This window comes from Lupinus angustifolius, chromosome LG08 (genome assembly GCF_001865875.1).
Source record: "Lupinus angustifolius cultivar Tanjil chromosome LG08, LupAngTanjil_v1.0, whole genome shotgun sequence".
Classification (NCBI taxonomy): Eukaryota; Viridiplantae; Streptophyta; class Magnoliopsida; order Fabales; family Fabaceae; genus Lupinus; species Lupinus angustifolius.
In genome coordinates, this window is record NC_032016.1 from 4508647 (window position 1) to 4529322 (window position 20676).

The 20676-nt window shown below is 34.0% G+C and overlaps 2 protein-coding genes across 2 annotated transcripts; both read right to left on the reverse strand.

Annotated features, from left to right (window-relative positions):
* Positions 1292 to 12237, reverse strand: LOC109354278. Its single transcript, XM_019596662.1, has 13 exons — positions 11762 to 12237; positions 11494 to 11665; positions 8835 to 9052; positions 8572 to 8632; positions 8265 to 8337; positions 7848 to 7925; positions 6795 to 6952; positions 6195 to 6363; positions 4932 to 5397; positions 4427 to 4834; positions 3237 to 3440; positions 2485 to 2618; positions 1292 to 1614 (listed from the first exon to the last, which is right to left on the reverse strand). The coding sequence occupies exons 1-13, from the start codon at positions 12113 to 12115 to the stop codon at positions 1425 to 1427; spliced, it is 2685 nt and encodes an 894-aa protein (XP_019452207.1). The 5' UTR covers positions 12116 to 12237; the 3' UTR covers positions 1292 to 1424.
* On the reverse strand, positions 17027 to 19987 carry LOC109354280. Its single transcript, XM_019596664.1, has 9 exons — positions 19705 to 19987; positions 19460 to 19519; positions 19323 to 19370; positions 18459 to 18591; positions 18280 to 18356; positions 17845 to 17943; positions 17681 to 17751; positions 17485 to 17575; positions 17027 to 17392 (listed from the first exon to the last, which is right to left on the reverse strand). The coding sequence occupies exons 1-9, from the start codon at positions 19921 to 19923 to the stop codon at positions 17282 to 17284; spliced, it is 909 nt and encodes a 302-aa protein (XP_019452209.1). The 5' UTR covers positions 19924 to 19987; the 3' UTR covers positions 17027 to 17281.

The window sequence follows — 20676 nt, forward strand, 5'->3', positions numbered from 1 at the left end:
TATTATATGCCCAATGTAACATTGAAAGTGAAGCGAATGTTAAATTTGGAGAGATCTCGTATAAGGTTTAATCGATTTAAACAGTTAAATCGTACGGTCGGATCAGATGATTTAATATATAATTAATATTTTTATTAATAAATATATAATTATATATAAATGTAAAATTTTATATAGTTAATAATTATGTATAATTACATTAAAATAACATCTCTAAAAAAAATTTAGACTAGAGTAAAACAAAAAGATTAGAGTAGTGTTCCATTTTTTTTTAAATTTTAAGTACCGTCTGCTTTACTTCTTTGGTTATTATGGTTTAACCGTGTTTAACACAACCGAATCGGAATTTTCCCAATTCAAAGCGGTCCAACTCTCATTCAATTAAGACTATAAACCAAAGTCGTTTTCAAGTCTGGTCAATAGTCAAACTGATCGGACCACTTAGTATATTCACAACACATTTATACCTAATCAAGGGATTGTTCCACTAAGTATAACTTCTTCCTATTGCATGTAGGCACTACAGTAGTCAAGTGGTTTTTTTACTATGTAAGAGATTCTTTTTCAACTCTGGAGGACATAATTGTTAATCAAATCTTCATGGGTTTCTTGATCTTTTCAGGGATGAGGTAGTCAAGCTAAGAAGAAGCACTTTTAACAATAAAACTATGAAAAAATGGTAGGATGGTGTATGTAAGGATAAGATGTAAGCAGTCTTATTCCATTATTCCATAACCAGAGGTTATTTTCGGGATTTGAAAATGTAAACATTAATCTTATAGTTGGATCAATACTCTAATTTTTCTTCTCTTTTCAAATAGGTCCTCTTAAGTTATTTGGATTGGTAACCTAAATTTTATAATTGAGAATTGAGAGTCAAGGAGAAAAATATATAAATACAAATGAATTATTCTGTAGTAAGCACCATTAGTGGCCACCTTTTTTTCTTCATACTAAAAGCAATGTTGTGGCAACTTAATAAATACAAAGTCTGATACTTCACACTAGGCTCATCAAAAAATCTGCACAAGAGTGTAATAATGATAGGTGTTGGTCTAGTGGTGCAAGGCCCCACTAGATCACCAGGATAACCAACCAAAAGGTTAAGGATTCGATTCCTATGAGCGACACTTGTTGGGAGAGCAATCACGCACCCCAAAAGGGATTAGTTCCTTAACACAAGGTGAAGGGATTGTAACCAAAAAATAACATCCATTATCTCTTCCTTTGCAATAAAGTACAACATGCCTAAATTGTGTATGGGCACAATGCCTAAAAGGAGGAACCAACATTAAAAGTAATAAATCTTAAATAACAAAATGCCTTTCCTATAATTATTCTAACGTTGTCTTAAGATTTTGAACAGTTGTGCTCATGTGCCCATGCAAGTTTTACTCGTACAACTTGAAGGTCTGAGTTTACAATCATACATCTATAATGTTGTTATTGTTATAGTTGGAAGTATTGCTAATCCTCTGTTTTGAAGAAATGACCCTATCTAAGGTCTCGTCTGAAACCAAGATCCCTGTTGTCTCCAAGTCTGCAACTACTGCAACAGCAGCATCTAGTTCCCCAAGATCAAGGCATAGAGAAATGATCTCATCATAAAGGGGTCTGCAAATATGAGGAAAAAGGGAAACATTTAGCAGAAACGGAAACAGGTATGGGACAGCAGAAAACCAAGATTGGCTTCATTTTGCAGTTCTCGAGCACCATAGTGATTAGAAAGCTGCACAATCTTAATCCAAACCGGTCATAATGATTCAGCCTTGATGATAGGAAATTATGAAATAAAAAACTCAAAGTGCACAAAGGTTTAATGCAACATCACTTTTTTCTACACAACAGTAATACACAGAGTTATTTCCTAATTTGTTCCAATGTGGAATTATGCAGCCCCTAACTTTAATACAGATAAAACTTAAGTGCATTTCAAGTGCACACAATGTCCATTTTGTCTATGCTCCATAGCAAGACAACTTAGATTACTAATTATCCCATCCCACCCTTTAAATCTAAAACCACAAGTTGGAAAAAAGAGATTTGATTGAAGTGAAGAAAAAAAGTCAAGTTACACATATTAAAGCAGAACAGCAAATAAAATGAATTTGAAGAGTGTTATGTAACATCACTTACACGAACTATGGTCATCTTCATATATGGGAGGAAAAAGGAAGGGGACAAAAATAATCTTTTTTAGCCATCCTATCATATCATTTGGTGAATTTCATGTGGAACCCACTATATCATGTTAAAGAGGGTGTTGAAAAGAATGTATTTCTAGTGTTTCTCCTTTATGGTTTCAACTTTCAATTACCAATTTTAGGACATAATTTTTCAAAATCTTTAGATGGGTCTAGCCTTTCTTTTTCTGGTCGTTACCAGACAAGAAAAGTACATAACATGTCAAAATATCTTATCACTGGGTTGGATAATCCAGTCTGGAATTACGAGAATCATGTTTTACAAAGAAAACGACATTACCTCCCAAACTTATAACCAAGACTATGAGTTATCTGCAAGATTGTCAAGAAAGCTGAAGGTAAAGGTGCCCTTATAGCTGCACGTATGATTATCGCACAATCTCCTATAGTGGGTGTCCCTCCCAATTCTATGACCTGCAACATATAGCCCATATTCTCATTCAGCAAAGAAGAGCATACTAGTGAAAAATATTGGTCAATATCCAGAAAAGACCAAGTATCCCTGCTAATCAACAATTTATTTGATGTGCTCACTCCAAAAATCAGAATATATACTTTTTGGTTTAAAGAAGGTTTTAAATCTTAACAATGCTAAGGGAAGACTTAACAATGTTTGCAAGGATAACCAATTTTTGTAGAAATTTCTGTGCAAAGATTCAAAACTGAATGAAATATTACAGTGTGCTTGAACAGGAATCTACAAGCAGTTAGGTAAACATCAAAGTAGTCTTCTTTTTCTTTTTTCTTTAAATTTTAATGCAATAGACAAATAACGCTTAAGCAGACAGATACACATCAAAGTAGTCTTTTTTCTTTCTTATAAAAGGATGGTTTACTCAGACATCAGATACACTGAATATACTTTACCTATATGACAAAAGATGTTATTATAAAGGATAGTTTTCATGTTGTACACATGAAGAGACAGTAATTCTGATCTTTTTCTATGAGATACCAACCTATATGACTATTTCAAACCAATTCAACAAGAAGCAAGCTTGCAGTCAAAACAAAACAAGGTTAGTTACTTGCCTTCTGCATAACTTTGATTGCCAACTCTACTTCCCATTCCTGTGACCATCTACGAGGAGGTTTATTCTTCAGTTCTCTCTCCCATGTCCATCCCCAAGCATCTGCTAAGGTATACATATCTGATACATCAAATACTTTCCGCTTCCTCAGTTCCTTGAATGCCTCAAATATGTCATCAGGAAACCAATCATCATCAGCATCATCCTGCAAGAAAGAAACTTTAGATACACAAACAACATCAAAGTCATCAAGATGCAACACAGCAACAAAGAATGAAGTATTGTAATATCAACAGTAAATGCAGGCTTAAGGTGCACATGTGGCTCTCATGAATGATCATGCACCCAAAATCCCATGTTCTCTTGATAGTTGATATTTCCCAATATTTCAGGACCGTTTGTCTAGAACATTGTCTAAACAGGTTGCAGACCCCCTTTCACCACCATAACATTTTACAGATAACATTTAACGCTAGGAACTGAATTAGCTGGACGGAACTGAAGACTCACTCACACCTAACGATCCAATATGTTCTGGTATGCTTAGACCAGGACCTGTAAAAATGTTAATTTAGCCTGACAAGGTTAAACCTTGGTCCTACGTACCTTCTAGTGAACAAGGGGAATCAAGACTATATAGTTCTATCTTCAAGTTGGAGATAATACATCAGTTGTTTAGCAATTTTGCTCTGATGTTGTGTGTTAAGTGAGCCTATGGTACCTCTTACTTATACCTCTTGAGAGGCGGTACAAAAATTAGGATTCGTTGCTCCTTAAGTCTCTTGCAGATGATATATCCTTTGTCTTCTTCAGATTTAGATAGACTTATCCTTTATATTAGAAATATATTATAGAAGATACAGATCTGTTAATCATGATTTATCTTAGGATAATCCAGTAGATTTATCCATAATATAAGGGGTATGCTATTTCATATCATTATCATTGAGGATTATGGATAATCCAAATATGATATAGCATTTAATGCCATAGAGACGTGTTATTTTGGCTGCCTTGTACAAGCCTAACACTATAAGGCATTCGGGCTCATAGTCTGAAGCCTTTTGAAGACCTTAACTTCCAAACTCTTATGTTCGTAAAACAATTAGGATCGCGCATGTCCTGTAACCAGTCCAGAACACCTCCCCCACCAAAACATTTTACCAAAAGAACAGTACAGGATTTTCATACCTCAACAAGCAATCGACGAGAAGTTTTTTTGTACTTTTTGGAAGAGGTGGGTTGGTTAGAATCTTTAAACAACTGAACTCCAATCATTTGAAGGGGCTTTTTAGCTTCAACTTCCTTCTGCTTTACCCTGTCTACATCTTGGTTCTCTGCCTGTTCTACTTCCTCTTCTACCTGTTCTACTTCCTCATCGTCCTCATCATCGTCTGCCTCATCATCCTCAACCTCTTTTGCAGAATCTTCCACAGCATCGACATCATCTGAAACTTCATCGGACTCTGATTTACCAGCATCCATTGGCTTTCCATTATTGCTAGTTATGTCTTCTCCTAAAAAGCGACGCTTCCAGAACTCTGTATTTCCTTCCTGCAGCTTTATACGCGAAATTAATTCATCCACTTCTTCATCCACCTGAAACATGAGTCACATTTAAGTTTAGGCATCACATATTAAAGATCAAGATGGAGCAGAAAAGAAAAAAGAAGTCGAACAAATAAAAAGAATCAACCTCTTCCTCCTCCTCTTCCACTGGTGGAACCCAAAGGGGGCGACCACGAGATCGATTTATTCTCCTTGCTTTCTGTACACGCTGGTAAAGAACATTTCTAGTCCCATCAGTAGGTAAACCTTGTGCTTCTAGTTCTTCCTTCAATTCAGAAACAAGCATTTTACTAGCAGCCTTGGGCTTTAGGGAATTCTGCTCAGGCCCCTTTATGAATTTTTTTAGCCTCTCCCGCACTCTAATATAATCAGATTCAGATGCACCATCCCCTAAAGCAGCAAGTCCTTCATTCTGCAAGTTCTTCAAAAGCTTTCTATGGTGCAACTTCAACTCCTCGAGACATCTTTGTTTGAAGGAAGTCTCCATTGGGTTTGAGTATATAAATCCATCTGCATCAGGATCTAGAGGTGTTTTACCTCTTCTAGGCACCCACCGCTTGCGCTCTCCGGTAAGGCCACCCTCTGCGACATATCTGTTTCAATTAATAGGAATAAACACATTAATAAAAAGAATCAATATAATAAAATGTATCGATTAAAGTGCCAACAAAAGCATAAGATAGGTGAGGCAAAGATGAAAATATTGTGTTGGATGAGTGAGTATATAAGATAAGATTAAGAATAAATGTTCTGAAGAAAACTATTAGAAAGGACTTAGACCTAAATGACCTATCACAATATTTGGTTTTTGAACAACAAAGTGGCATTGTTTAATCCATGTAGGATGTAGCTGATCCGCCTAGTGGGGAAAGGTTTTTGTTGTTGTATGTATTAAGTCATTCTTGGCACATGCCCGATTCATTTAAAAAAGAATCAACAACATAACATGAAACCCATTAGCTAATATATACTACATACATCATTGCTAGCACATGCCTGCATTAAATAGAATGAAAGGAAACTAAAAAATAAGATGGCAAATTTTCATACCAGGAAATAACAGGAGTTTATTAAGACCCATTATTTATATTTGGTTTGCGTATTTCCAGGTATTGGGTACTACACGGATTTCAGAACATAAAAGCCATAGAAACAAGTTTACTATCAAGAGGCAATATATCATGTGTTGTTATGCACACAATTCTTGTGCAGCATAAAAACTATATATAGTATACACAAACAAATCAAATCATTTTAATAGTTTTAATTGGGACTTGGTTCCCTAGCCAAAGATAAATTATCAGCATATATGCAAACATAAATAGAATAAATGATAAATAATAAAATACAAAATAGCAACTGCTGCTGAAAAGGAAACAATACCTATTACCTAGCAATGTAATCAATATCATAGCCAAGTTCAGCCTCCTCTTGTAAAGGTTCAATCCATGAGCTCACTAATGTTCGGTATTTTCTGCTCAAAAGCATTGCCCTAGGAGGGATTGTCTGCTTATCTTTGGCCATGGCTTCTAAAGCTTCAAGCATTTCAACAATCCTTCCTGAATTCAAAAATGGCTACCAGGCTGAGGCGAAGCATTCATAGACGAGTTTGGTCCTAAACTTCAATTCTATTTCTGTACATTTATATATCAAGCTCCATAATATAGAATTTTTTACCATGATGATTATCGTTATTACTTACAAAAGGTCTGACAAGGGCATCAAAACATGTACAAATAGCTTCGAAAGAAATATTCCTATCTTATGGAACTCGATCTTCTACATATAATGGCATGGCAGAATACCCATAAGGCATCAACTACTACCATGAAATTCTACTTTGAGCTGAAAATTCATTACAAATGTACAAGGAATGCCTCAGATATTCTAACATTTCATGCAGAAGATCAAATGAAATAATAAATCATTTAAGAAAAAGATAGCATCTTTAAAAGGAGAAACTAATAATACATAACCAGTATAAGCATACCTTCCCGGCATAAAGCCCGAAGATACAAAGAAAGTGGATCTCCATAATTCCCTTCATTATGTAGAACTTTTGTACCCCCTTCGAAGTTTTTAAGGGCACGGAAATGCCTTATAGCTTCTCGTACTACACAGTACTTAGTAAAACACTCCACTAATAGCCTACATAAAAGTATAGGGCAAATCATGTCAATAGGAAATGTCATGGCGACATATACAAAATCCATCACCTGTGCAAAAAACGTTTTCATTTAAATAAGCCAGCTTATTGAATGCTATCTGGTCCCAAAAACAACAAGTCCTATTACTCATCTTTCCTGATAATCCCTGGATCCTTCAGAAAATAGAGGAAAAAAAATTCAAATTTGAATAGCATATAATCCCCAAAATAGTCAACATAAGGGTGGGTGGAGATTACTTTGGTGTTAGTGAAAGTTAGAATCGTTGCAGTAGTAAGTGTCACTAAAATCAATATATTAAACCAGGATTCTGATTGGCCTCCTGAGCTTCTAAATTTACAGTCCTGCAACTCCTATTTTTACTTTTTTGGGCCAAGCACATCGTGATTTAGTGGCAGTGTGCAGCTTTTGTGGTTCTCTGATGTATTTGATTGGAGTGGAATGTCTATATTTTTCAGGGGCATCTTAGCCCATACAATTGTTATGTTAAAGAATCATGATTATGGCTTCTCTTGGGAACTCCCTTCATTGTTGTTTTAAGGGAAATTTCTTAACTGTTGTGCAGGCAGCTTTATAGCACTTCTTAGCCTCCTTGCTCACTGTTTTCATTTTTACATTCTGGTTTAGGAGGAACCTCGTCCTCCCACAAGTTCTATATTCTCTCATTTTCTCTTTAATAATGTTACATACAAACTCATATATCAAAGTTCTTTTGTTGCAATCTGCTGTTTTGAGGCATGTCTTGCTGCAAACTTCAGGTTAGTATAGCAATGATAAACAATCTGTTTTACAAGGCTAAATAAGCAATAAATTCAAATAACTTGACATCCAATATGTTACAATAGTCAAACTTTGCAAAAGGAAATGACTTGTCTTACGCATGGGTCTTCACATTTGGCTGTATGCGCTTATGATGTTCAATCATCATGCCAAGTAACTCAGCAACATCTTGTACTCTATATGCCACATACAAATAAGTTGATAAGAGTGATAGAAAATATAAGTCCAGGGACTACCCAATTTAAGAAATCCCATGGGAGACCTCATAACTATTTAATCAAACTGAAAGAACTATGAGCAGTGCTAGAAGCCTAGAAGTCAAACACAAACTCAAAATGTGGACTGTGGAGTATTAAAGGGACAAAAAGAAATATGGAACAGTATTTTATGAAATAAGATGTTTGCATATAAGAACTGGACATGGTCACACAGATTGGAGGACAATTATGAGCAGTTAAGAACAAAGACTATCATGCAATAATATTGCCTTATGACAATTGTGCTCATACACTAACCTGTCATAAGAATCAGCTCTTGTATATGCTTGAATAACCCAATTGTAAGTCTCTGTATCAGGCTTCATAAAATCTATTATGTAACAAATTAAAGATAATTAACTTTACATAGAGATAATAAGGGAGAAAGAGGCTTACCAATGCAGAAACACAAGAAGAAGAAGAAGAAGAAAACACAGTTGACACAAATCAAAGGAATAGAAACCAAGCTTACCTGAAAATGGTAAACAAAATCATTGGGAGTAAACAAATATAAGCGTCAGCAAAAGAAGAGAGGTGAAGAAAAAAAGAGATAAGGAGAGCAAACCTTCTCCATAAAGCATGTTCTCAAAAGTTGTAAAAGCTATTTCAGGTATTCCACAGGTAGCCTGATCAATTTAAAGAAAGCAATACTAATGATAATGATGTATATATAAACATAATGTAAAACAACGAAGCCAACAAATACAATGATAATGATGTATGAATAATGGCCTTTCAGCCCTCTTTTAAGGTGATATTGATACCAAACTGACCCCTGAGATTAGTACAAAACAATTTGAGTGCAACAACTAGAATGAGCAGAGTAACCTGAACACTAAGCAGACAATTGAAGTGGAATGTCGTTGCCATTCGGCCAGCTGCCTCCATCTCATATGAAATATCTAAGGCATTAGAATGATCTCCGACTTTGCAGTTTTCCTCAATTAAAGTATCATAAATTTCATCAGTAGCTTTGAGGCCACCCTTGGCACCCTTCAAGAACACTTGGTTGGCATCTTCCAAATACTTGTTACGAATAAGTTCCCCTAAAGCAACATAACATATAAAGGAGTGAGATAGTGACTGAAACAAATATAACATAATACTAAAAGGATTTAGCTTGAATGCACGGACAGCATTGAAGTATTTTACGCATTCAATTATGCACTACCACATCATGAAAATACTTGAATTTCTTGATAACTAGTTAACTACCTTACAAGTTACATATATTTACATATATTCTTGTTGGACCAGAATATGACCGGGGAGCCTCCAACCACCAGGAAGTTATGGATATGGGAAGAGTGAAGAGTCACAAGTGAGCACGTCTTGAACCAAAAACTTTAACGCATTAATCCATGGGTCTTTCCTTCTTATAAACTCTTTCACTCCTCCCCGAGTCACAAGTGACACACCACGTCTTGAACCAAAACCTTAAGGCATTAGTCAATGGGTCTTTCCTTCTTATAAACTCTTTCACTCCTCCTCGCATATCCAATGTGGGAGTTCACACTTGAATAAACCCAACAATGGTATTCAAGTGTTTGAAATATGTTATTATATGAAGTCTCATATTGCCTAGAATTAGAATAGAGTAGAATATCAATGTTATATAGTCCCTTGTTATAATGTGCACCAGATATAAGCACCTAATAGAAACACCTCATGGGTGTGCTAGGATTTGTAATCTTTATTCTCTAATAATATCTTGATAGCAGAGTAGAATATCAATGTTATATATTAGACTTAAGTCCCTTGTTATAATGTGCATCAGATATAAGCACCTAATAGAAATACATCATGGGCAGTTGGCCCATGGGTGTGCTAGGATTTGTAATCCTTATTCTCTAATAATGTCTTGATAGCCGCTCAGCGCTACCGTTAACAAATTCCATTGTTTCTTCTCTTCTATTTATTACATGCACATTATTTGATTACTTGTGACCAACGCTGCACAACGATTGCTTCCGCTGCACCAACAATTGGTATCAGAGCCAATTGGTAGTTGGCTTTGAACCCAGACGTCAGATAATGGCTAAAGAGGGTGAAGGCGTGATGGCTAGACAAGGTGCGTCAAAGGTAATGACAAAGATAGAGTAGATGAGTTGAATGAGAAAGAAACATGGCGGAACTGTAGTGTGGGCGATGTATGCGTTGATCCAGAACCCCATAAGTTCATGTATTGGGTTAGGATCAAGGTGGAGATAGAGACAAAGGTGTTGAGTTAGATGCTGACAATATCTCTTTAGATGTTGAGAGAATGTTCTCATTGGAGATGAGAAAGAGACTATCGTAATGGCGTGTGTGAGACGTCATAGTGAAAGATATTAATTGTTAGCAGATCCACAAAAGCACAAGGGCGATGGCTGACTTTGATGTAGGGTGTGACATAGACATTGGCTTTGATGCAAATTGTAACACGAGCATTGGTAGAGATGCAGATGTGTGACATGGGCATTGACTTGGATGCAAAGATATGACACGGACATTAGTTAGCATTAACGCAAGGTATATGTTGTGGGTATACTCCTTATAGTGAAATATGATAGTTCTTTTGAACTAGGATTGTCGAAGTAGACAATAGTGGTAGCAGTTGAGGCTTTCCAAGGAAGCTCTAAGGTTCAGTTTGACTGAGTATTGCAGAGGACAATTGTTGATGAACTTTTGTGTAGAGGTTCCATTTGATGGCGGTACGGGAAGCTGCACTATAAGTTTGGAGAGCTAGACTCTTGATAACATCGTCAATGATACTCAGAATGTCTATGCTATAAGGGAGCAATTAAAGACAATTAGACATTGAACAATGTGGAGATTTTTGTGTAGATTTCCTAAGGAGCGAGATATTCGTCTATTTCAATCAAGATGGAGATTGTTGGGGATGTTTGAAACATGTTATTATATGAAGTCTCATATTGCCTAGAATTAGAATAGAGTAGAATATCAATGTTATATATTAGACTCAAGTCCATTTTTATAATGTACACAATATATAAGCACCTAATAGAAACACCTCATGGGCAGGTAGGTAGGCCCATGGGTGTGCTAGGGTTTGTAATACTTATTCTCTAATAATATCTTGGTAGCCGCTCAGCGCTCCTGGGGACGTAGGCACAATTGGCTGAACCCCGTTAACAAATTCTCTTGTTTCTTCTGTTCTATTTATTCTATGCACATTATTTGATTACTTGTGGTCAACTCTGCGCAACGATCGCTTCCGCTGCACTAACAATTCTTATATGTGATTGCTTGATTGCATAGTTTAAAATTACAACCCAAAACCACAATTCACGCCATAATATTATGGTTTTAGTAATCATATCATGACCCTAATTATAATCACATCAACTACATTTCGCTGCAATCTCATGTGATAGCAACCATAATTTAAAACTATGGTGTATGGATGTTAGCTTAAAATTTACACCAGCAGCATCAAAATTAAATTCTAAATAAAATAAATAAATTTGAAGCGCGATAATGATACCAATTAGAACTAGCCAAGCATGACGAATATCATAATTAAGCTTTTCCATTGCTCCAAGTATTTCTAGACCTCTGATAGCACGCCCTTTAGACCCAAACAACCTCGCCAATGCCACAAAAGTCTCGTGAACCGGTCGAAGCCCCGAACTCAACTCTCTTCTCAACGAATCCATCTACATTTCCATAACACAATCCTCCAAATCCTCAAATATATAAAAAAAAACATAAAACAATTTCTATTCAATTTCTCAAATAAAACCATAACTCACCGCAGCTTGTTCATCACCGTTAAGAACATGCGACACAACCAACGCATGGAAGGAGCGAGGACCAGGATTAAGACCGGCGGCAATCATGTCATAGATAAGACCGGTAACGGCGGCGGAGTCACGGTTTCTAGCACGGTCCATGAGATTCTCCATGAAAGTGTAGCGAAGGTTATTCTCCAACGAAGATTCATCGTCCTTATTGAGTTGCTTCTTCTTTCTGGTTCGCTTCTCTGGAGAAGAAACGGCGGCGCTAACAACGACGGTGGTTCGGGGAGAGAAGAAGCGGTTAGATTTGAATGAGAAAGGAGCGTAACTGAAAGTGTGAGGAGTGTGAAGAGAGAGAAGTGAAGACATGAAGGAGATTATATAGGAAGTTGAGTTTAGTGAGGGAAAGTGTGAAGTTGTTGTTTTGAGTGGGAATGAATGATGATAAGGCACAATGGGAGTTTTAAAAAGATGCAGTGTGAACCGAGTGGGTTTTATACCCCCACCTGCAGTTTAATTGTTAGGAATTAAGATTTTAATCTTTTAAAATCCTTCTTAATTTAGTTATTAAGAAAAGAGTAAATTACATTGATACCTCTGAGTTTTAGTGAAATTACACAAACCACCCTTTACTTTTTTAAACTTACACAAACTTCCTCTAGTTTTGTTTCATTACACTGACCACCCCTGTATAAGAAATAAGTGTAAATTTTTAAACAAAAAATGTGATAAATGCAATTAAGTTAAACAAAACATGACGTGTAGACAAGTCTAAATAATATACAAATCAATGTATCTTTATTATTTTTTTTTGTTACAAAATGCATCAACAATTATAAAGAAATATTGTTTAAATCACTCTTATAATGTAGTGTAACGAACAAAAAAATAATAATAAAGATACATTGATTTGTATATTATTTAGACTTGTCTACAAAATATATCATGTTTTGTTTAACTTAATTGCATTTATCACATTTTTTTGTTTAAAAATTACAATTATTTCTTATACAGTGGTCAGTGTAATGAAAGTAAGTACAAAACTAGGGGAGGTTTGTGTAAGTTTAGAAAAGTGATTGATGGTTTATGTAATTTCACTAAAATTCAGGGATGTCAGTGTAATTTACTCTTAATAAAAGGAAAATGTTACTCTCAGACTTTTTTAGGGGGTAGGAAATAGGAAATGCACAAAGTGAAAGTAAAAAAAATAAGGTATAGATGAGATGAAATTATTTTAAGAATAATTAAAAAAACATTCCAGCTCAAGTTTTGCTATGGATGTTTTGTTTTGAAAATACAATTTAAAAAAAGAAAATATATATATATATATATATTTTGATAGTGTAAGAGTTTTTTACATTGTCATTATATTATATATTATTAATTTTTATTTATCATTGATTTTTAAATAAAAGTAATTTAAATGAATAGTAAATGATATATCAACTATGTATGAATTTTTATATTACACTCATTTAAAATATATAGACAAAACCTCAAACTTGTTCTAATATTTCATCTTATCTAGTGACATCCACCATGATAGGTGTAAGCAATTTTAATATAGTTTTTTCTAAAATTTGAAATTGAGATCTATTAGTCAGTGATCTTATATAGTGACCTGTTTGATTGTGTTTCAACTTATTGAAATTTTAATAAACCCCCTTGCCCACTTTAAATTAAAATTTTATATTAAAAGAAATTGCTGGACTACAATTTTATTTTAAGCTTTTAATATTTAAGTAATATTGGTATTTAATGAGACAAAGAAAATAAGAAAAAAATATATAGGATAGTGTAATTAAAATTATTATGTCATTGTATCATCTATTATTCATATTAATCATTATTGATATTAACTTTCTTAAATAAAAATAATACAAATGAGCGATGAATAATGCTTTAATTATATATAAATTTGAAGTGATCACCATTTGGAATTGATCATATATTGTGTTAGAGCGGAAGACTCATATAGAAAATATAATAGAGAAAATGGCACAAAGAATTTAATGTGATTCGGCAATTTGCCTACGTCCACAGCTAAAGAGCAACAAAGATTATTTCACTATGATAAAAGAGAACTAAAAGTGTTTTACTCACTTCCCAAAACACAAGTACATCCAATTTCACTCCCACTCAAATATTTCTCACACAATTACAAGATTATGTGGTCAAATGGAAAAAAACATTAATGTTGGTTTCTCATAGCCACTTATTTTTTTCATTAGAAATTCTCCTCTTTTTTCAGGGTGATCTTTAACCAATTTTTTTTTACTTGAGTCAAGAAAGTCTTTTCATCATCATTTTCTTTTAGCCGATATTCAATATATTAGGAAAGATCTTAAAAATAATACCCTATATATTTATTGAAATGAACAATGCCCTCTGTATAAGTAGGCTACATAGATAGGATTATTGAAATTCAATCGAAAATTAGATCAGTAGAGAAAAGTATTCATGATGCAATCATTACAACTCACAAACTTGGAGAGTCCTCCAAATTAATTTTCTAGACATTCCAATACGGAGATATAAAACAAATTAACGAAGAGGAAGACAAAAAAAACTTGCAGTATTCCAGGGACGGATTCATTTTTATGTAATTGTAGTGCGTTGAAGAAGCATGAATACGATCGATTCGTGGTTAGGTAGTTTCTTGAATCCTAGGTCAAAATGGTGCTGAGATTCATAGGATATATACTTTGTGATGCTTGATAATATCTGTTGAATAATCAAATTGTTGGCCATTTCAGATGGATGGAATGGATACCAAAAATCGTAGGCCTCACTCACGGTTTGGGCATAAATTTGATCACAAATTGCACTATCCCAAATGCAGATGTGCTCAACATAATATTCCCAAATCATAAGGCATTATTCCCTTGTTAAAAACATCGACATTATTGTAGCACAAGTTGAACTAGACAAACACATTAATCAGCAAGCATCTTAGGTGTTAACTATTAGAAAATAAACAGCAAGAAATGAATGTAAATTTTTATTGAATAAATATTGAAATTGAATATATAAAGTTATAGCGAATCCTTTTCTATAAAATGAATGAAAAACTACTACCATAACAAAAACTAACTACCATAACAAAAACTAACTAACCTCAACTAACCATTTTGTTCTTAGAAGCTATTCACTTGAGTTAGAACTAACTCAACAATACAATCTTATATATTCACATACACTATTATTTACATAATGCAATATATTTCAACATTCCCCTCAAGTTGGAGAGTGGAAATTTTAGACTCCTAGCTTGGAATTGATTTGAAGTGCTTAATCACATGACAGAAGCTATATCATTAAACGTTTAACCATCCATGATAGAAGCTATATTTTTTTTTTCTTAACCACCATGCATAGAAGCTCACCATCCAATGTTTAACCATCCATGACAGAAGCTATATATAAGTTTAACCACCATAAACAGAAGCAAATTAACCATTAATAATGAAAGGAAAAAATGGATCGAAATCTCGATCTTAATATACAATTTTATTGATGTGAAAACACACTATAATGATATTGTATCAGGTAGGAGTAAAGAATAGAGTATAAATGAAATGGAGTTAATTAATTTGGAATTGCAACTTTTTGCTGATATTCAAACTTCATAAGCACACCTTGACACCTTCATAAGGTTTCTTTTACCAAGCTAACCACTTATCCAAAACAGTGGCATGAGTTTCATATTCTATCAAAATCATCTTTGGTAAAACCATAACCCAAAGCCTCAAAGCTTATATAACTAAAATCATATTTCGGAGTAGCGTGAATTGTAAAACCATTTCAACTCAAAGGTCCACATATCAGGATTTAAACGACTCGTGCAATAAGTCACAAATAGGAAAATAATGGGAAGAATAAGCACCACAATCATTTCCAAAACCAGTAGAATATTCAGCACAAAAAATGTCATCACAAATGGTTCCAATGAGTTTATTTATAGGCAATGATATTTCTGCGAGACAAAACAGCATAAAAAATATTATTTGGGATTTTCAGTGATAGAAAATTGAAGCCTGCTCTAAATTTCTCAAGCTTGGAACATGCTCCTAGTCCAGGCTGAATGGCACCATCAAAATCATTAAGGGAATAATCCAAGAATCTCACAGAGGACGAGTCTTGGTCATTAATGCAAAAAAGGAGAAATTGGAATTTGACCTGTGAAATTGTTATTGCTAACATTGAAAAAAACCAAACTCCCTCTTTTTGTTGCAGCTGCATGATGCTCAGTCAGAGAAAATGGAAGTATTCTATTGAACAAATTGCTAAACCAGTCCACCTCCATCAAACTGAAGTGAACCACTCTATGAGGCTTAGCAAAATCGACCTAGAATTGATTTTGAGGCAGGTGATTGTGGGTGAGGCTCAAAATATAATCTTTATATGCTTCAATAGAATTTGAAGCTATTCAAGAAACAAACATTAATGGATGGCAACAAGTTTGCAACCATGTTGCATAGAAACCCCAACAAGATGATTGTGATTCTAGTATATGCAGTTCTTGAATGAGTCTTGATAGTCCTTATTCTTATTAACTTTTGATTACATAAACTTGATTAAGCATTCTTCAACATGATGAAAAAGGCTTGAATGAGAACTGCAATTTTAGCAGTCCATAAGACAATATGAACCAGTAGAAACAGAGAGGGATCCATCACAAGAGCACCATTGAGCATGATTCCCCAACTCCATGCATTCAACTTCACCCTTAGTCTTGACACCATCATGCATAGATGAAGAAAGAGAAACACAAGTTTCTTCTTCACCAATCCATTGCTCATTATTTGACCCATAATGGATAAAGAATTTTGCTCATAAGCAAAGAAAGCACAAGAAGAGAAGTTGATGGATAAAAAGACATAATTACATTGCTCTGATATCATATTAGAAATCAAAGAGCAAGAAATGAATGTAACTTTTCATTGAATGAATATTGAAATTGAATATACAAAGTTATATTAAATCATTTATATAAAATGAAGGAAAATTTAACTACCCTAACAAAAACTAATTAACCTCAAGTAACCCTTTTGTTCTTAGAAGCTAATCACTTGAGTTAGAACTAACCCAACAATATAATCTCACATATTCACATACACTATTATTTACATGATACAATATATTTCAACATTAACAAATTCATGAATCTCAAAACACAGACATTTTTTCATTAGACTGAGCTGTTGAGGCAAACACAGAATAACAATTCGAATTATGTTTTTCTTCCTGAGAAGAAACAATGGAACTAGTGAAGTATACATAATTACTTATCATTCCATCCATTATACATATCACAAAGTTCCAACTTCCAATATTAGAAATTTGGCAGGAAAGAAAAAGGAAATTTAACCAAGTGAGAGTTGTTAACTTAATCTGGATGCTTAGGACCATATGATATTTTTACATTAAACAGAAGTATTGCTACCATGATTGTATACTACTCACAAACTTATACATAATGTCCATCTACTACACCATTTACATGCAAAACTGGGTGAAGGAAGCACCAAAAGCTTAACTTTTCTTTGATTTGAGCTGAATCCCAAGTAGAACAAGTCCCACTACAGTAGATGCAGATAAGAATGTGGAGAAGTAGAAAATACTAAGCAGTGCTACCCTTAAAGACTGCAGCCAAATATTCAAACACTTTAGGCATCAGAAATCGGTATTAAACAAAACAAGAGGATTGATGTGAGCAAGAAGTTATCTCTAAGTACCTTAGCAAGCAGAAGAGCATTGTTATTTGCATACTGCAAAGAACTCTCAGGAATGTCTTGAATTCCCTGAGCTATTTCCCATGAAAGAAACCTATGTTCCAAGTTTACATTGCAATCAGGCAATTAAACAATGATTATGTTCTCCCAGTCTCAAGCCTCTTTCTTAACAAAGTTATGTTTAACATGGGCAACTTACCCAAAAGCGATTCCAATCACAGCTCCGATATTGGCTTTATCTGGCGTTATTTCAACCTGCAACTCTCCAAACTGCAGTTGGCAATAGAATTATTAGTGTTGCAGTTTCATAGTAATACTTGTTACAGGAAACTTCCTATAAACTGAGACAGATTATTTACCGACCTTAAACGTCCTAGTTTCCTCTTTGGGTTGTTCATCTAATTCTGCAGATGTCGAACTATCAGATAGAGCTTTTCCAGCTGCAATCATTGCTTTTGAAATCTATGATGGTTAAACACGGCCACGTATCAGACTTGCTTGAATAAAAACTACAATTCCAAAAAGAAAGTTGACTAGAACATGCTAATGAATACTCAGAAAATTGATTTGCATTGTCTTAGCATATAGTCACTGCAGAAGCATGTTATCTTTCACATTTACAAGCAGTAAAAAATGTTTTCATACAAAGTTAATGCATGAAATAACTTTGGTTCAGTAGTAACATGTTCTGATTAGATATATAAGCATTTCCCCAAAATGTCAATATTTTCTCATAGCATCACTAGGAAGCTTGGAAGCCAGAAAACCAAAAGCACGTATTGAGTATAGTTTAAATACCTTTTGTGCCTCACCTTGGCCATACTGTCCCATTGATTGAAACCTTCTTCCTGCAGATACTAAACGCTTGCCTAGCGCTAAGTAGCAAAGAGTGCAAATGGATCTTCAAGTCAAACCACAACCGTTTTATTTTTTGTCCTATTAAAACACACTGATTACTTTCTCATTCATTGCCTTACCTGATTTGGCAGTGCCTGACAAATTGGCCTCAACAATAGGAAGCTTAGAAACTAAAGAGTGGGAAGTTGATGTATCAGCAATTTCCCATGCTCTTGAGAGGTTTAACAATATCTGTCCCAACTCTTGGCCGCACTGAGAAAGTATATTCCCATTACTTAATATACAATGCAATGAGTTCAAAGAAAAATCTGTTCTATTATATAATCGGAATACATCGGACACACATGACAGCGTTTGGTAGACATGTTAGAATAGCATGGAACATATTATATGAATTATATTCTTTGTTGGGTGTATTTTATAAATAGAACAGAACATAACAAGACAGAATATGAGATTAAGTGAAACATTTTGGATCTATTGAAAAGCTGGAGCCAAAAATAACATAGCAGAATATTTGTTTCTGTTCCATTATCATATTTTGTACGCCCACCCAAATGCTACCATGGCACTATGTTACATGTGAACTTCATAATCAAATGCTTCAAATATAACTTTCCATGAATAATTATGTTGCTTGTAAAAGAAGAAAAAGGTTTTCTTCTATGTGAAACCATTTTATCAGGAACAATTTTATTTAAAAGCTGAGTGGGGCAACCCTTAGCATTATAATATTGGACTCATCCACGACCGAGGAGCCTTTAACCACTAGAGAATCCTATTGTTACTTACCGAGCCATGGGAAAAAGTGAAGAGTCACCTCATAAGTGAGATATCATGTTATGAATCAAAACCTTATTCATGAGTCTTTTGCATTTAATGTTTTATATTACTTGAATATACCTAACAACAACATTATTTTATATTATTTGAAATCTAAGTTATGCTTGCATTCAAATTCCTAAGTAGTAAGAAGTACCAACCTCGTCCAAGATAGGTCCGTTTGAAAGGTCGAAAGCAGCATCATTTAGCTTCACAAATCATATACATGATTCAAAAGAAACATGCATTACTGAATTTGTCAATAATTAATAAATGGAAAATATTCAACTGAACTTACATCTAACCGAAGATCGCGGGGAAGCTTCGCAAAGTAATCAGAAGGAAGATCAAAACTTTCCTGAAACACATGAATTACAAAATTCAAAATAAATAAAAATAGGACCATTAATTATTCTAATTTTTTATTTTTAAATGTTATAGAGTTGAAGGGCGGTCCGAATACGAAGAAGGTAAATGTACACAGTCTTATGCTTATAAGTGAAGAGACTGTTTCGGGAAGTGGGAAAAAATAAATGGGCTTACAGCAATGTTTTGGAGGAGAGATTGAGGATCAGGTTGAATGGATTTGGGGGAGTTGGAGTCGGTTAGAGCGAAACGCAGCGTAAGAGGTTTGATTGAGGAAATGGTATTGAGAGAAAAGGAAGTAGTAGGAGTTGTGACTCTGAGTGAGGTTAGGGAAAGGGAAGGGAATTGATGGGAAGAATAGAGAGGTGGAAGAAGATGAAGAGAAGGTGAAGCCATTTCTCAAAAACCAAGATTGAAGGATTGAAGCAATGTGGTATGTAATATTCACTTTCAGCCACTGAAACTTCATATAAGACAATGTAATGTGATGTATGTATTTGCTGGTTAAATTTTGAAGAAGAATATATCTAAAGACGAATATTATGTATGAAATATCAAATATGTTAATGAGATAATTGGAGTCTCCTTTTTTTTCTTCTTATGAATTTAAATTTTATGTATTATTAATGCAAAAAAAATTATATTGTCAACATATCATTTATTATTACTAATAATGTAAAAAATACTAATATTGTTAAGGTACATATATTAAATCTTTTTCTTATTTCCATCAAAAACCTCAATTAGCAAACATATGTTACTGTACTCATTATTTACACTAATCATATGTTAAGAAAACGTATTCAGAAATTACATTATAGATAAATTCATGTAAATAAAAGTATAGCTACAAAATAAAAAAACAAATGTGTATTGAATTATTAAAATATGAAATCAAGATAAATTATTTTTTACTTAACTCCAAATTTTCATTTCTTATTGAATTTGTTTTTTTAAGACCTTTATTGACTATTTATTATGTCAAAATATAAGAGGAAGTTACAATTAAATTATAAAGATTAATAAAGATAAAAGTAATTAATTTAATTGGGTTTCTGGATATTTTAAACAATAACACGTTATTATTATTTTACCGTTATTTAGTAGACAACAAAAATCCTCTACTTTTTGTTATTTTATGGCTAACCA